Source organism: Coregonus lavaretus (assembly GCF_964263955.1).
Source record: "Coregonus lavaretus genome assembly, chromosome: 26".
Lineage (NCBI taxonomy): Eukaryota > Metazoa > Chordata > Actinopteri > Salmoniformes > Salmonidae > Coregonus > Coregonus lavaretus.
Window position 1 is genome coordinate 25,239,013 of NC_140013.1, and position 19,079 is coordinate 25,258,091.

At 41.8% G+C, this 19,079-nt stretch overlaps 1 protein-coding gene across 1 annotated transcript in view; it reads right to left on the reverse strand.

Annotated features, from left to right (window-relative positions):
• The window catches only part of LOC311101954 (endothelial cell-selective adhesion molecule-like), a gene marked incomplete at its 5' end in the record, with an annotated part of 85,240 nt that extends 66,395 nt beyond the window's left edge, over nucleotides 1-18,845 (reverse strand). The window contains 1 exon segment of the mRNA XM_084143190.1: nucleotides 18,791-18,845. Within this exon segment, the coding sequence (XP_083999316.1) occupies nucleotides 18,791-18,845 (55 nt within the window).
• Nucleotides 18,846-19,079: the final 234 nt, after the last annotated feature.

Consider the following 19,079-nt stretch of genomic DNA (forward strand, 5'->3'; position numbering starts at 1 on the left):
ACGTTTCTTGTAGTTGGCCACCAGATTTGCACACATCTCAGGAGAGATTTTGTCCCACTCCTCTTTGCAGATCTTCTCCAAGTCATTAAGGTTTATAGGCTGACGTTTGGCAACTCAAACCTTCAGCTCCCTTTAGGAGCACTCCCTTTAAGAGTGTGCTCCTAATCTCAGCTCGTTACCTGTATAAAAGACACCTGGAGCCAGAAATCTTTCTGATTGAGAGGGGGTCAAATACTTATTTCCCTCATTAAAATGCAAATCAATTTATAACATTTTTGACATGCGATTCTCTGGATTTTTTTGTTGTTATTCTGTCTCTCACTGTTCAAATAAACCTATCATTAAAATTATAGACTGATCATGTCTTTGTCAGTGGGCCAAAGTACAAAATCAGCAGGGGATCAAATACTTTTTTCCCTCACTGTAAAAGCACTTTGTGTGTGTGTAACTAGTTCCACAGCCTTTTTTAGGTAAGATGCCCAAGTAATAATTTTGAGTTAAATTAACATATGAGACAAGTTGAGCAAACACGTCATTTTAAGTTGACTGGATTTTTGCCTACGTTTTCTCAAGTTTGGGACAGCTATTTTTTTGTTTGTTCAGGTAACACTTGGACCGAAATGTTGAGTAAACAAAAAAAGCCTATGGACTCAGTTACTTAATAGTAATTAGTTGAAACAATAACATTTGTTTTTTAGTGTATGGTGAACGAGATGTGAACGAGAGGCTTGTAGAATCATGATTCTTTCGAGTTTTCAGTTCATCGTTCGCCGGTAGGGGGTCCTACGTGCTCTAGGCATTACTGACTCAAATGAATGAAATTAGTCGAAAGATTTGTTCTTTTAACTGAACGAGTCAGTAAAGAAAGCCAAACTTCCCATCACTATTGTGCTCGAGGAGGAGATGACCATGCCTCTCAGTGACGCTGATGGAAGAGAGGTAGGGTGCAACTTTCCAATTTGACAACAGAAGACTGTCAAATAGAAAGGCTGCATTTTCAGAATGTGATTTTGTATGGGCCCCAATTTTGGGGGGATATAATATGGATATTTTCTGAAATTACAATGCCAAAAAATATGACAATGCTCTCCTTTAAGCTCTCTATTACACTGAAATATTGTCTATATGACCGATTCTGTTGGCCCAAACCTCAAATGCAAATAGCGAGTTGAAACTGCTTGTCAGAAAGGAAGAAGTGGTGTTTCATCGTTGTTGTTTTGAGTGGCAGGGGGAGGGGATTGGTATATGAGTGGGAAGGTGCACACAGCACAGAAGGAAAGAAGGAGATGAGACCAAAAAGACAACATGAGAACAACCAGACATAAATGCTAATAAAAATAAAAACCTTGCAAAACATACATCTGGATTAATCAAATTAATTTGATATATCACCCAGCCCTACTCTAAAGCTTCCTTTCATCTCCATGACGACCAAAGAACTAATCTTAATTTACTAAATTAATTTAACAGTACATCAATTAGGCCTACCTGTAATAACAATTTTTCAGATTCCCAACACACACAAAATGTTGGCAGCTTGTTAAAACATTGAATCTTTTTATGTGATGCTTTTTTTTTATAACGCTTTTTTTTTTAACAGTGCAGCAGTAAACAATAGCCTAAAGGAGAATATAGTTTTTGTAACAGTTATAAATCTTTAAACGCCAAACCAAGACCAGTAAAAAACTGATATTGTACCTATTGAACTGTAAAGTGAGAGACCAAGCCCCTCTTCTCTGCAACCACTCCACGCAGTAGTACTGTTTCTGTTATCATTCATCTCACCTCTCCACTGCCCTGCTACTGTGCATGTCATGCTGGTCCTGGACCAATATTTGGCCCACAGAGTGCTGCAGAACAACATGGTATAAAGCAAGCTGATCCTAATTGACACACAGAGAGAGAATTATTTATGTTTTGCAGAGAATCATAGCAGCGATCCAATCAGCGCTCACTGGAATAGCTTCAGTGGATTGCGGCAAGGGGAGGGAATGGTTAGGATTGCTATATTTATAATGGTGGATGAAAACTCCAATGAATACTGACATGCTCGGTGAGTGTCCAATTGTTTGTATGACTGCACCCTTGAAAGAATACAGGGGGGCTTCAAACACCTAACAGTCACGGAGGTGGACACATGGTTATGCAGATCACAAGCCTCTAAGCCTGAAGCGCGTTCAGCAGGACAACGTTTTGGAACGTTCAGAATGAAATATGTTATGTAGAACAAACATGCCTTTCCGACATGTAGAACAAGGAATCACGTCGGCTCTATTCATGGCATTTCAATCTGCAACGTTCGATAACATTTAGCAACTGAACATTGCACTGGTCTTACAGTATGTGGCCTGAACCTGCCTGTCTGAACATGCCACTGACTGTGATAGAGACTACAGATCTTAGTGTCAGGCCTGACTGGCCAGAGACCTTCCCAACCAGTAAATCAATTCCCCACAACCCTTCATCCTCTATTTTACACATCAGAGTCTCTCTCTCTGTATGCATCTGAGTCATCCAACCCCAAAATTAGCTTTTAGTAATTCATTTCTGACAAAGGTGACGTCTGCTATTCTGAGTACATGATGGCTGATTCTGTGTTTATTACATGGACTAATAGTAGTGCTGCATTAGAAATAGAATCAGTGAGCAGAATACCCACTGAGATAATACTTTTTGAAGTAAAGCCATTCAGAGCTTCAGCCTGTTATATAACATAGAATGATTTGAAACAACTGAACAGAAAAATGGCATCAGTTTCAGATTTGACAAAACACCTTGAATGGGGGTCAAATATGTCCGAATTAATTGCATATTTTAGGGACATGAGGTATGGTAGACGCCGAACCACGTGAATTGAGTGAATATTATGACTTCATCTTAACACCTGAAATGGAAAATACTTTAAGGGAGCCTGAGCAAGCCCTCTGAAAATGCCATGGTTACTGGGTTTATCAGGTCGAAGCAGGTTTCTGAGAAGCAGCCCTGCGCGCATCAATTTAGAGAGCCAACCAGGCAACCTCGGGGCTTGAAATAGAAATGAGAAACGCTAAAAAGTTCCACTCCTGAGAACATCTAATAGAAATCGTTCTGTATATTTACCCCCCGATATGTAACCTAATTTCTCCTGTTATCATACATATATCACTCTGATGAAACGTTACTAGAGGAGCCAATGACAGCGCAGGGCAAATAAATGTATTTGGTTTGATTAGACATTCTCCATTCAGCCAATAAGGTTGAATTCTTTCCATTTTTGAATGATGGATTTAATGGTGCTCCATGGGATGTTCAAAGTTTCTGATATTTTTAAATAACCCAACCCTGATCTGCACTTCTCCACAACTTTGTTTCCTGAAACGAGTCACAAATTAGCTAGCTAGCTTGCTTCACTTACCAGTAGACAGAGCTGGCTTTCGTGATTATTATCCATAGTGTCCAGTTTGTAATGAGAGGTATATAGCTAGATATGTATTGTTGATGTGTTGCTGTAGTCGTGGATGGATCAGAGGGACAGATAAATTATCAATAGGCCTATGCGTCATAATTACCTAGGGAAATCTGACCTGCAATTTGTAAACAAAGCTGTTGTACTTATAATTCGTAAACCTTCATTTGTATCATTTCGAAGTGATCCAAATGGCAAATCCATCTTCCATCTATACATTGAGATATATTAAACCAGAAAAAAATATATATTTGGGATCTACTGCGTCTGGCTTTAAGGATATTGCCTTCCCTGGGTCCATGCTCCCAACAGAGTTTTCAGTCAATTCCGGAGATAGGATCGTGTAATTGACCCAATTACTTTAGGGTTTTAAAGAAGGCAGTTGTAAAACACACTGAGATTGGTCTCTCTCCTGCTTGGTTGTAGTGTTTCTATTTTTAACACCAGTAGTACCAAAAACCCTGAGGTATTAATTTTAATAGCGATTGCCATTCTACCAGAGGAACAGGGCAAAATGTAACACACAGTGTAGATTGATGTTAGAGATAGAAAGGCTACCTGAGGGTCCCATGTGGCTCAGCTGGTAGAGAATGGTGCTTGCAATGTCAGGGTTGTGGGTTCGATTCACACGGAACCAGTACCAAAAAATCAACAACAAAAAAAGTATGAAAATGTATGCACTCACTACTATAGCATCTGCTAAATCAGGGTTTTTCAAACTCGGTCCTGGGGCCACCCCTGGGTGCTAAATTACTAATATGTAAATGAGGGTCTAAGGTTGTCTTTACATAGACAGCCCGATTCTGATATTTTTCCACTAATTGGTCTTTGGCCAAATCAGATCAGCTCTTTTGCCAATAATTGGGCAAAATATCAGAATTGGGCTGCCTGTGTAAATGCAGCCTATGAGCATGGCTGTAAAATTCTATGTCAAAACAGGTATGTTATGAAATTGGATTTGTGGGTCTGTGTAATCTGAGGGAAATATGTGTCTCTAATATGGTCATACATTTGGCAGGTTAGGAAGTGCAGCTCAGTTTCCACCTCATTTTGTGGTCCGTGTGCACATAGCCGGTCTTCTCTTGAGAGCCAGGTCTGCCAACGGCGGCCTCTCTCAATAGTAAGGCTATGCTCACTGAGTCTGTACATAGCCAAAGCTTTCCTTAATTTTGGGTCAGTCACAGTGGTATTCTGCCACTGTGTACTCTCTGTTTAGGGCCAAATAGAATTCTAGTTTGCTCAGTTTTTTTTTGTTAATTCTTTCCAATGTGTCAAGTAATTATCTTTTTGTTTTCTCATGATTGGTTGGGTCTAATTGTGTTGCTGTCTTGGGGCTCTGTGGGGTCTGTTTGTGTTTGTGAACAGAGCCCCAGGAACAGCTTGCTTAGGGGACGCTTTTCCAGGTTCATCTCTCTGTAGGTGATGGCTTTGTTATGGAAGGTTTGGGAATCGATTCCTTTTAGGTGGTTGTAGAATTAATTTAGATAATTAGCCGATATCGGCCTAATTCTGCTCAGCATGCATTATTTGGTGTTTTACGTTGTACACAGATTATATTTTTGCAGAATTCTGCATGGAGTCTCAATTTGGTGTTTGTCCCATTTTGTGAATTCTTGGTTGGTGAGCGGACCCCAGACCTCACAACCATAAAGGGTATTTTTAGCCAGATCCTAATTGGTTTGTCTAATTTTATGTTCCTTTTGATGGAGTAGAAGGCCCTTTTTGCCTTGACTCTCAGATCGTTCACAGCTTTGTGGAAGTTACCTGTGGCGCTGATGTTTAGGCTGAGGTATGTATTGTTTTTTGTGTGCTCTAGGGCAACGGTGTCTAGATTGAATTTGTATTTGTGGTCCTGGCAACTGGACCTTTTTTGGAACACCATTATTTTTGTCTTACTGAGATATACTGTTAGGGCCCAGGTCTGACAGAATCTGTGCAGAATATATAGGTGCTGCTGTAGGCCCTCCTTGGTTGGGGACAGAAGCACCAGATCATCAGCAAACAGTAGACATTTGACTTCAGATTCTAGTAGGGTGAGGCGGGGTGCTGTAGACTGTTCTAGTGCCCTCGCCAATTCGTTGATACAGTGCATTCGGAAAGTATTCAGACCCCTTCCCTTATTCCACATTTTGTTACGTTACAGCCTTATTCTAAAATTGATTAAATTAATAAAAATCCTCAACAATCTACACACAGTACACCATAATGACAAAGCAAAAACAGGTTTTTATACATTTGTGCAAATGTATTTAAAATAAAAAACAGATATACCTTATTTACAAAAGTATTCAGACCCTTTGCTATGAGACTCGAAATTGAGCTCAGGTGCATCCTGTTTCCATTGATCATCCTGTGGTAAATTCAATTGATTGGACATGATTTGTAAAGGCACACACCTGTCTATATAAAGGTCCCACAGTTCACAGTGCATGTCAGTGCAAAAACCAAGCCATGAGGATTGTGTCGAGGCACAGATCTGGGGAAGGGTATCAAAACATTTCTGCAGCATTGAAAGTCTTCAAGAACACAGTGGCCTCCATAATTCTTGAATGGAAGAAGTTTGGAACCACCAAGACTCTTCCTAGAGCTGGCCGCCCGGCCAAACTGAGCAATCGGGGGAGAAGGGCCTTGGTCAGGGAGGTGACCAAGAACCCAATGGTCACTCTGACAGAGCTCCAGAGTTCCTCTGTGGAGATGGGAGAACCTTCCAGAAGGACAACCATCTCTGCAGCACTCCACCAATCAGGCCTTTATCATAGAGTGGCCAGACGGAAGCCACTCCTCAGTAAAAGGCACATGACAGCCCGCTTGGAGTTTGCCAAAAGGCACCTAAAGGACTCTCAGAGCATGAGAAACAAAGATTCTCTGGTCTGATGAAACCAAGATTGAACTATTTGGTCTGAATGCCCAGTGTCACATCTGGAGGAAACCTGGCACCATCCCTACAGTGAAGCATGGTGGTGGCAGCATCATGCTGTGGGGATGTTCTCAGCGGCAGGGACTGGGAGACTAGTCAGGATCGAGGGAAAGATGAATGGAGCAAAGTACAGAGAGATCCTTGATGAAAACCTGCTCCAGAGCGCTCAGGACCTCAGACTGGGGTGAAGGTTCACCTTCCAACAGGACAACGACCCTAAGCACACAGCCAAGAGAATGCAGGAGTGGCTTCGGGACAAGTCTCTGAATGTCCTTGAGTGGCCCAGCCAGAGCCCGGACTTGAACCCGATCTAACATCTCTGGAAAGACCTGAAAATAGCTGTGTTGAGACGCTCCCCATCCAACCTGACAGAGCTTGAGAGGATCTGCAGAGAAGAATGGGAGAAACTCCCCAAATACAGGTGTGCCAAGCTTGTAGCGTCATACCCAAGAAGACTCGAGGCTGTAATCGCTGCCAAAGCTGCTTCAACAAAGTACTGAGTAAAGGGTCTGAAAATGTATGTAAATGTAATATTTCAGTATTTGTTTTTGCTTTGTCATTATGGGGTATTGTGTGTAGATTGATGAGGGGAAAAAACTAACAATTTAATACATTTCAGAATAAGGCTGTAAAGTAACAAAATGTGGAAAAAATCATGGTCTGAATATTTTCAGAATGCACTGTATATATGTGACTCGTTGCAGGAAACTAGGCGTATGTCACGGGTCACTACTTCACAGGAGAGCCATTTGAACGTTTTTTGGCAGAAATACCTTCTGGAACGTGAACTTTCATGTGCCTTAATAATAAACGTGTATTCCATCTGTAAATACGAATAACATTGTTAAATTACGAGCCTAGTTGGTTTAGCCACAGAAAAAGACAGCAACCTTCCCGCTAGCCATGATTGGCTGAGATAATGAGTGGGCTGGACATGCCAAGAGATTAGGTCGGATTGGTCTGCCATATAGCACGCTTCTGTCTATTTGAGCTGGTCAGTATGTGTAGGTAATCCTGTCTAACACTGCTTTTAAAAAATATATATATTGCTTAGTTTAACTGCATAAGTGTTGCTCTCCACTTTCTGGAGGACCGCGTTTTGAAATCAGTGGAATTAAAGTATGATAGCTAAGGAGATTGAGAAAACACCTGTCTCCGGATTACATCTTCAGACTAATGGCAACCATGGCATCCATGACAGGGAGAAGCATCCAACCATGATGTATACGGGCAAGATAGTCTAGCTAGCTACATTTTCAGATTTGATGCGTTTCTAATTTTGACAGAAAGTCGTTTGCATTTCAAGTTAAAGTGTACTGTTAGAAAGCTAGCTAACGTTAGCTGGCTGGCTCACTAGCTAACGTTATAAGTATGATCTTATTATTCGTATCTCAGAGTCATTTGCTTGGCTAGTTATAGCCTAATGTTAGCTAGCTAGCTAACATTGAACCTGGTTGGTTAGCTACCTGCAGATTCATGCAGGGTAGTAATGTCATGAGTTGAGATTATAGTTCATTGTTTAGTTTGCTAGCTAGCTACATGTCTTAACAAAAGACTCCACTATGCAAGTAGCCATTTCAATAGAATGTCACTGCGACAACTGTTGATAGACGTAGCTGGTAAAATCGCTCTGGCTATCTACTCTGATTTCAGAGCACGGGTAAGATAGTCTAGCTAGCTACATTTTCAGATATTACACGTTTCTAATTTTGACAGAAAGTAGTTTTCATTTCAAGTTAAAGTGTACTGTTAGAAAGCTAGCTAACGTTAGCTGGCTGGCTCACTAGCTAACGTTACAAGTATGATCTTATTATTCGTATCTCAGAGTCATTTGCTTGGCTAGTTATAGCCTAATGTTAGCTAGCTAACATTGAACCTGGTTGGTTAGCTACCTGCAGATTCATGCAGGGTAGTAATGTCATGAGTTGGGATTATGGATTATTGTTTAGCTAGCTAGCTAGCTACATGTCTTAACAAAAGACTCCACTATGCAAGTAACCATTTCAATAGAATGTTCTTGATGTCAATGCGACAACTGTTGATAGACGTAGCTGGTAAATTCGCTCTCTGGCTCCGATTTCAGATCACTCTCGTCTGAGTGTGCCAGAGCGCAGAATAACTGACAAATTTACGAACGCTCAACACCCATTGACTATGGCCGGTGGTTAAAAGTTTATCAACTTTCAAAGCAGAATTACTTTCCCATTGTTCCTCAACTGTAGTGTATGATATACCATTTTCTATCTCTGAGTCTCTACTTTTATCCAATGTAAAAAACAGAATTTCAAATTTTGCTACATAAGACCGAATCGAGCCGGTCGGTCACATATAGTGGGTGAAAAAATGTATTTAGTCAGCCACCAATTGTGCAAGTTCTCCCACTTAAAAAGATGAGAGAGGCCTGTAATTTTCATCATAGGTACACGTCAACTATGACAGACAAAATGAGGAAAAAAAATCCAGAAAATCACATTGTAGGATTTTTTATGAATTTATTTGCAAATTATGGTGGAAAATAAGTATTTGGTCAATAACAAACGTTTCTCAATACTTTGTTATATACCCTTTGTTGGCAATGACACAGGTCAAACATTTTCTGTAAGTCTTCACAAGGTTTTCACACACTGTTGCTGGTATTTTGGACAATTCCTCCATGCAGATCTCCTCTAGAGCAGTGATGTTTTGGGGCTGTCGCTGGGCAACACGGACTTTCAACTCCCTCCAAAGATTTTCTATGGGGTTGAGATCTGGAGACTGGCTAGGCCACTCCAGGACCTTGAAATGCTTCTTACGAAGCCACTCCTTCGTTGCCCGGGCGGTGTGTTTGGGATCATTGTCATGCTGAAAGACCCAGCCATGTTTCATCTTCAATGCCCTTGCTGATGGAAGGAGGTTTTCACTCAAAATCTCACGATACATGGCCCCATTCATTCTTTCCTTTACACGGATCAGTCGTCCTGGTCCCTTTGCAGAAAAACAGCACCAAAGCATGATGTTTCCACCCCCATGCTTCACAGTAGGTATGGTGTTCTTTGGATGCAACTCAGCATTCTTTGTCCTCCAAACACGACGAGTTGAGTTTTTACCAAAAAGTTCTATTTTGGTTTCATCTGACCATATGACATTCTCCCAATCCTCTTCTGGATCATCCAAATGCACTCTAGCAAACTTCAGACGGGCTGGACATGTACTGGCTTAAGCAGGGGGACACGTCTGGCACTGCAGGATTTGAGTCCCTGGCGGCGTAGTGTGTTACTGATGGTAGGCTTTGTTACTTTGGTCCCAGCTCTCTGCAGGTCATTCACTAGGTCCCCCCGTGTGGTTCTGGGATTTTTGCTCACCGTTCTTGTGATCATTTTGACCCCACGGGGTGAGATCTTGCGTGGAGCCCCAGATCGAGGGAGATTATCAGTGGTCTTGTATGTCTTCCATTTCCTAATAATTGCTCCCACAGTTGATTTCTTCAAACCAAGCTGCTTACCTATTGCAGATTCAGTCTTCCCAGCCTGGTGCAGGTCTACAATTTTGTTTCTGGTGTCCTTTGACAGCTCTTTGTTCTTGGCCATAGTGGAGTTTGGAGTGTGACTGTTTGAGGTTGTTGACAGGTGTCTTTTATACTGATAAGTTCAAACAGGTGCCATTAATACAGGTAACGAGTGGAGGACAGAGGAGCCTCTTAAAGAAGAAGTTACAGGTCTGTGAGAGCCAGAAATCTTGCTTGTTTGTATGTGACCAAATACTTATTTTCCACCATAATTTGCAAATAAATTCATTAAAAATCCTACAATGTGATTTTCTGGATTTTTTTTCTTCTCAATTTGTCTGTCATAGTTGACGTGTACCTATGATGAAAATTACAGGCCTCTCTCATCGTTTTAAGTGGGAGAACATGCACAATTGGTGGTTGACTAAATACTTTTTTCCCCCACTGTATGTTGAAGAGGGTGGGGCTCAAACTGCATCCTTGTCTCACCCAACAGCCCTGTGGAAATAAACGTGTGTTTTTTGCCAATTTTAACCGCACACTTGTTTGTGTATATGGATTTTTATAATGTCGTATGTATTTCCCCCAATACCGCTTTCTTTCTATTTTATCATTTAATTTAGGATCAACACAACAGGCGTTTTTTGGGTTGGAGGGTTTGTATTTTGTCCTGTAGTTCATTCAATGTAATTGGAGAATCCAGTGGGTTCTGGTAGTCTTTAATAGTTGATTCTAAGATTTGTATTTGATCATGTATATGTTTTTGCTGTTTGTTCTTTGTTATAGAGCCAAAAAGATTGGGGAAGTGGTTTATCCATACATCGCCGTTTTGGATAGATAACTCTTCATGTTATTGTTTGCTTAGTGTGTTGCAATTTTCCCAGAAGTGGTTAGATTCTATGAATTCTTCAATTGCATGACGTGCTGTTCCTTTTTTTCCCCGTAGTGTATTTCTGTATTGTTTCAGTGATTCAGCATAAAAAAGGTGTAGGCTAAGGTTTTCTGGGTCTCTATGTTTTTGGTTCATTCTTAGGTTTTTGCATTCTTCATCAAACCATTTGTCATTGTTGTTAATTTTCTTTGGTTGTCTGCTTGAAATGTTTAGATTTGATAGGGAAGCTGAGAGGTCAAATGTACTGTTTAGGTTTTCTACCTTCACTATTACAGTGAAACGTTTTGTCCAGGAAGTTGTCTAAAAGGGATTGAATCTGTTGTTGCCTAATTGTTGTTTGGTAGGTTTCCACACTACTTTCCTTCCATCTATAGCATTTATTGATATTATTCAGTTCCTTTGGCTTTGATGCCTCATGACTGAGTATTGCTCTGTTCAAGTAGACTGTGATCTGAGGTGTCAGTGGGCTGACTGTGAACGCTCTGAGAGACTCTGGGTTGAGGTCAGTGATAAAGTAGTCTACAGTACTACTGTCAAGAGTCCCCTTGTCCAGTTCTGGCATTTAGGTCGCCACAGACTAGTACAGTGCCTTGCAAAAGTATTCATCCCCCTTGGCGTTTTTCCTATTTTGTTGCATTACAACCTGTAATTTAAATGGATTTGGATTTCATGTAATGGACATACACAAAATAGTCCAAATTGGTGAAGTGAAATGAAAAAAATAACTTCTTTCAAAAAATTCAAAAAAATCAATAACGGAAAAGTGGTGCGTGCATATGTATTCACTCCCTTTGCTATGAAGCCCCTAAATAAGATCTGGTGCAACCAATTACCTTCATAAGTCACATAATTAGTTAAATAAAGTCCACCTGTGTGCAATCTAAGTGTCACATGATCTGTCACATGATCTCAGTATATATATACACCTGTATATATAGGCCCCAGAGTCTGCAACACCACTAAGCAAGGGGCACCATGAAGACCAAGGAGCTCTTCAAACAGGTCAGGGACAAAGTTGTGGAGAAGTACAGATCAGGGTTGGGTTATAAAAAAATATCTGAAACTTTGAACATCCCAAGGAGCACGATAAAATCCATTATTAAAAAATTGAAAGAATATGGCACCACAACAAACCTGCCAAGAGGGCCGCCCACCAAAACTCACAGACCAGGCAACGAGGGCAATAATCAGAGAGGCAACAGACACCAAAGATAACCATGAAGGAGCTGCAAAGCTCCACAGCGGAGATTGGAGTATCTGTCCAAAGGACCACTTTAAGCCGTACACTCCACAGAGCTGGGCTTTCCAGAAATGTGGCCAGAAAAAACCAATTGCATAAATAAAAAAATAAGCAAACACGTTTGGTGTTTGCCAAAAGGCATGTGGGAGACTCCTCACACATATGGAAGAAGGTACTCTGGTCAGATGAGACTAAAATTGAGCTTTTTGGCCATCAAGGAAAACGCAATGTCTGGCGCAAACCCAACACCTCTCATCACCCCGAGAACAGTGAAGCACGGTGGTGGCAGCATCATGCTGTGGGGATGTTTTTTCATCTGTGGTATGACTTAAAGATCACTGTACACCAGTGTAACCCATCCAACTTGAAGGAGCTGGAGCAGTTTTGCCTTGAAGAATGGGCAAAAATCCCAGTGGCTAGATGTGCCAAGCTTATAGAGACATACCCCAAGAGACTTGCAGCTATAATTGCTGCAAAAGGTGGCTCTACAAAGTATTGACTTTGGGGGGGGGGGGGGTGAATAGTTATGCACGCTCAAGCTTTCAGTTTTCTTGTCTTATTTCTTGTTTGTTTCACAATAAAATATATTTTGCATCTTCAAAGTTGTAGGCATGTTGTGTAAATCAAATGATACAAACCCCAAAAAATACATTTTAATTCCAGGCTGTAAGGCAACAAAATAGGAAAAATGCCAAGGGGGGTGAATACTTTCGCAAGCCACTGTACATGTCCCAGGGCCTGGAAATGATCGATCTCCCCCTCTAGGATGAAGAAGCTGTCTTCATTAATGTATTGGGATTCTAGTGGGGGGATATAGGTAGCACACGGGAGGACATTTTCCTCTCCCTCTCTGCGGATCCATCCCCTGTAGTAGGCTCCCAGATTGCCCCCGGGAACCCTCCTTAGAACCAGACGTCACCTTCTAAGACCAGGTCACACACCTCCTGATCTACCCCATCCATCTGGCCCCGACAATGCATGCCTCTCTCTCACTCCGCAATGAATACTAATCTCTCATCTCCCCACAGCCAAAACCATCAATCTCCCTCCTCTGTTCAAGCACAGCCATCTTCTGCCCTTTTTCCATGACAAACCCATCTAGCTTTACTCTGCGAGCCTTTCATTCACCATTACAGAGCTAACCAATCTCTAACAGCTCTATACCACAGACCCATCCTCTGCTATTACACCCCCGGATCCCATCGCTCTATAATTAAACACAAACAACTAATCTTCCACCCGCTCACAACAAAACTCTTCTCTTCGATCCGGTAATTTGTCTCCTACCTGCACAACAAAGCCAACAGAATAAAGGCAGGTTTTACGGACCACTGCTTTTCACACCTTTGTACCCTGCCTTGGAAATCAATGGCAAGACATTTTAAAATGTCATTGAAAGATGCTTTTACAGAGGTTTCCGTTTTAACAAAGGGCTGTTTGTGTTGGTACATGAAAGATAGAGGATGTACAACTGTTATTCCCCTCTATCTTAATGACATATTCAGGAAGCTGAGACTAGAACACCACAGCCTCCCACCTCACACTAGACTCAACACGATTGTAATGAATTGCAAAAACAAATCTACATAAATCTCAACTGAATGTGGTTTTGTTCTGATCTATGGCATGTGGCATGCTACACGTCTTTCCTCTACATACTTTCACATGTCCAGAACATCCAATATTTCAATATGATACTGTTAACCCCTGGACATCAAGTACTCCAACTGACATGCATTGTATGAAAAGTGAAATTGAGTCAAACCAAATTATATAAAAATCAACACTTAAAGGTGAATAAATGAACTGAAACACTATTGAGGCCAAAGCAAGGAGCACATTGTCTCAATCAGTAATTGTCAGAGTGGAATGATAGTGGTGTGGCCTCATTGGCCTGTGTTCCGACTCATCTTCCTGGCGACCTGAGCCTTCCGTTCCCCCCTCCCCCTTTCCTTCCTGCCCACCCCTTCCCTCCCCTGCCTTCCATTCTCCTGCCTTCCTACCCCACTTCCCTCCCATACCTGACCTCCCCCTCCCCTCCCCTGCCTGACGCCTGCCCTCTCCCACCTGCCCTCCCCCCCTGCCTGCCTGCACTGCCCTGCCTCACCTTCCCTCCCCTACCTCCCCTCCCCTGCCACACCTTCCCTCCCCTGCCTGCCCTCCCCTGCCTGATGCCTGACCTCCCCCCCCCCCCCCCCCCCCTGCCTTATGCCTGCCCTCCCCTGCATCATTAGTCACATGAGGACAGGACCTAGATGGAGATGTGGTGGTGGTGGTGAAGGGCTCCTGTCAGGCTGCAGCTGTGGCAGCACCCACACCGCCACCTTCACTGCAGTCAATCAGCGTGCCTCAGCCTCAGCTCGCTTCACTGCACTGCACTCAATTGTCAGACTCAGCTTCACCATCAGAACTTCTGTTTCCTTCCCCACAGAGTTACACTGTACCATAGTAGACTCGACAGACAACATAAATCATTGTACTGTATGTTCGACTGAGTATCATTGTGCCACAAAGACAGGCCTATTTATAGGCTTATTTTCAACCCATTAAAAACACAACCATTGTAGGCTACTTTTGTCTTTCTGCTAATTCAGACAGACACCTCAACAGATTGGCAGTGTATAAAAGAAGGCTACTTACTGTATGCTATTCTGAAGGGAGCTCAAACAACTAACAGAATGGAAAGATAAACACGGAGGAGTGAACATTACCATAAATATTCAAATACAAATATTAAAACAACTCAGTGTAACATGTTCGTCCATTCACTGTCAGTAGTAGTAGGAGTTAATGAGATTAAATATTGACTGTGTAGGTGCTACACGTCCTGGCTGCGTTGTGGGGGGTATATATAATTGCCCCAACTAGCTGGACATTAGCCTTGCTAATGGTCTCTGCTGAGAGAGGAGCTGACTCCGAGGCACTGGCTCCCTCCGTTCCATCCGCCTCCACTGTTACAATGGAATAAATGTGCTTTTGCTAACTTCATATATAGACACTGCTGAACACAAGTAAAACTTCTGGGGGGGGAAACGGTACTACTGTTCAATCATCTTTGATACCAAATATTTTTGCCTAACATAAAGCACTACGATTACTTAGTGACTAATCGCTCACATGTACCCAACATAAATTCACATATTTCAGTACAGGACAGTATATCTCCTACTATGATTTGACATAGAAAGTGTAGGGTGTCTACCCACTCTGACTAGAGCGGGTGAAAACACGCTTTGATGATGAAATTTCACTTCCTTATGTTATAAAATACATTTTACCAAGACAAATATGATTCTTCATGTTCTGAATCGTTCAGTGGGGTCTCCCTCTAACATATTATTAACATTATAGCCAAAAAGTCCGATTTCATAACCTAATATATCCAATAATAAGCACAGAGCTCTGTTGACAGAGCGGTGCCACTTCTCGCAGCGACTTTTGGGGATTTTACATGTTGTGGTGGTCATCTTCAAAGTTGTTTCCACAGGTGGCAAAAAGCTAAATTAGCATCTTACAAGCTGAATTAAATGTAAAATGCTTTCCAAATAAAAAGCTTGCAGTACGCTCAGTGCTCTGTTGACATTTCACAGAGATCAGCTTGTTTTTCTGAGAAATCTTTGAAAAATAACAGGAATTTTGCATTAATATGAAAAGTGTATAATATAATATGAAAATACTACATGTTATGTCTCAAAATCGATATCTATCTTACCTCCTATATTGTTTTATGTCCTCTGGATTTGAGAAGAAAGATGACGAGTTCAACGGTGAGCTGACGTAAATGTGCCCTTGAGCAAGGCACTTAACCCTAATTGCTCCTGTAAGTCGCTCTGGATAAGAGCGTCTGCTAAATGACTAAAATGTAAAAATGTAATGTAAAGCTGACGCAATGCTATTTTCCTGATTTTTGACCACTTTTTTTCTCTGGCCTCCATTGATTGTCACCCTAATCTTGGCTATCTTTACAAGGGTAAAAACTCCAATAACTTTTGAACGGATTATGATAGAAACATTAAGTTTCAACCATTGGTTTTCTTAGAGGATTAACATATTTTACCCCATTGGTCAAAATATGCGTTTTTGATTGGACACCCTTGAAAGTGGCAGAATAATTTACGCTTGCAAGCTACGAAAATAACATGTTTGTCGAATCAGCTGTCTCAATAAATAAAAAACTGTCACATAGCAATGTTATCATATCACTTCTGTCAGGCCTAATTGGCCAGTTTAAGTTAAAGTTTGGACATTTGCACTAGTCAACCCTTCCTCAATCCAATAGACCCCTAGCCTCATTTTACTGCTCTTCCTCCCCAGAGAGAGCAGAGTTACATGGCATCAGCAACCTGTCACTCAGCATGTGAAACGGAGCAAAACCCTGACAAAGCAGCTCATAGATCACATTAACACCTGCTGCTCCACAAGGTACACATACATCGACAGGAGACACTAATGGCTAACACCCACACCAACCCATAGGCTAGCTACATACATACGTAATCACCTTCCCTATCTAGCGGCAAACTGCAGTATCAGGGTCTGACATCTGCAGAACGTTATAGGGGCAGAGTTGAGTGGTTATAGCTGATAGTCTAGAGCACCTCTCCTCTGGGACCACCAAATGTTTCACAATTTTGTTGTAGCCCTGACCTAGATCACCTGATTCACCTAGTAAAGGGCTTGATGATTACAAGTTGAATCAGGTGTGTTAGCTGTGGAATAGTTAAAATACATGGAACGGTTCGGGGTCCCCGAGGAGAGGTTTGAAAATCCCTGGCCTAGAGCCTTCAAATTCAAATATGGACCTCTAAGCCAGTTCCACTGCTTTTTCCCCCCATTCTTCCCCTCTAATCAAGGACTGATTTTGAGTACTCAAATCTTACCCTAAGAGGTCTGGAGTACTGCTAGTTCTGTTTTACCTGATAATTAATTGCACCCACCTGGTGTCCGAGGTCTAAATCAGTCCCTGATTAGAGGGGCAGAATGAAAAAATAATGGAAGAAGCAGTGGAACTGGCTTCGAGGTCCAGATTTAAATTTGAGGGATGTATTTCATACTAACAAAAGGGAAATGCCTTTTCTGGCTCATGTAGTTCAGTTGTCCACCCTTATTTACTGCTATCCTAATTGATCAAACACCAAACTCCACCCAGGTGTCCTGTCCTACGGCATTGATGATAAATCCTCTCTGACTGGAAGAGCTAATGGTTGCTGTCAATCCCCTGTCCCCCAGTAGGACAGACAGAAGTCAAATAATGCAATGAGTTGATCAGTTCATGTTGGCCATGGCCTATCCTAAAACACAGGGTTTACTCCAGGCTGAATGGACAGAGTGTGTCATGATGAACACACACCAACTCCATGTTTGCCATTTTAATCCCAGTCTGACGTGAAACCAGTTCCTCAGCCAGTCAGTCGTCATCACTCGCGTTTTAATCTCATCAGCCAAGACCGCCACCCGGGTTGGCCAGTGAATCTGTACCTTGTCCTTGCCTTGTTAAAACGCCAAGGCAAATCAGCGGATTACAACCTCCTTTGACTTCAGCAGCGTGGTCTGGGCAACTTAGTGACAACCACAATGCTCATCTCATTGTTGCTGGGAGTCAATCACATATCTAGTATGGGGGTTTCCTCAACACAAAATGGGTTCCAATAGGCCAGGGTTCCCCAACTGGCGGCCCACAGGTGATTTTATTTGGCCCTCCAAATATTTATTTTTATTATTGTCGGACAAAAAAGCCTAAAAACACCAGCAACTCAGCTCCATGTGATTTTAATTTTGTAAATCTGTTCCAAAGTATTCCCACACAACAGAGAGATATGTGATCGTATACAAATGTAAGCAAGATTTGAAATGATTGTCTTAGTCAAATATTATATCTGTTTGGGCTTCTTGCGATCTATTTGCACTCTACAAATTATTTGTAATTATGTTCCGGATCCCTGACCATCCGCTCAAGAAAAGAAATCAACCCGCGGCTGAATCTAGTTGATGATCCCTGCAATCTGTGAGAGAACCTGATTCAAAACTACATCTCTACCATCAGAATCACAATGCTATTTGATAGTTTCAACTGTCCTGACAGGTGAAAAAATTTGAGATAGGTAGGCTATGAGCACACCACACCTTTCTCCCCTCCACTATTGAGGAAGCCAACACCTGGTTCAATGGTGCTTTGAAACAAGACAAATAATAGCCACCTAAAAAACATGTAGGATATATCTTATTATTCCGTGTACTAGATCACTTTTAATTTCAGGGGCCAAATCTCAGGAGATAATTTGAAGAAAAAACAGTTGTTACAAAACTATTGTAACACACCATGCAAATGCTTTTGGAACAGACAGTGGGTCCCACATTTCTAATCAATCTCATAGATCTATTGAAATCTAATAATGTAGATTTGGAGCCAATATATGCTTTTCATCATACTAGAACCCTAGACTAGAGCGCGAGGTCTTCACACAGGATTTAGGTATTCATAGGCTACATCATGTTTATAAAACAGGTGGTAGCCTACCACACAGCCCTTTCAGTTCCAAATCTTATAAACAATTTGTGACATGTTTTTTTTTACATCGCCTGAGGAATTTTCCAATGCCACACATCTTCTGAAAGCTACACAGAAGGACTAAATGTGAAAAAAATTACTTCTACCACAAGCCCTTGAAGACCATAACAGTCTGTGTTATAAATGACGCACTGAGCTGGAACGAAAATGTTTGAAACAGTGGAAAATGTGTCAAACTTGTTTACATAATCCAAAAAACAAAAGTGTAAATAGCCTGACTAGTTGTGGCACAAAATGATCTTACCTTGAAAAATCCATAACATTGACAAGAGCGCTCGGACTCTCCCAGAAATCGCCATCGCCCAACATGAACCGCACGTGCCCGGTGCGAGCCACAGGAGGAACAGCAAACTTGTACACAGAGTAGGCGTCAGTTGCCTCCTGTTCCGTGGGCTCTCCTCCGCTCGGCTTCTGGCCAAAGTGAACGCGGGAAGCAGAACTTCGACAGTATGGAAAGGTAATGGTTTATGAATTATTTCTGTTTTCCCGTCCGGCGAGCAAACATTTCACAGCACTGGTGCTGGTTCACTTCC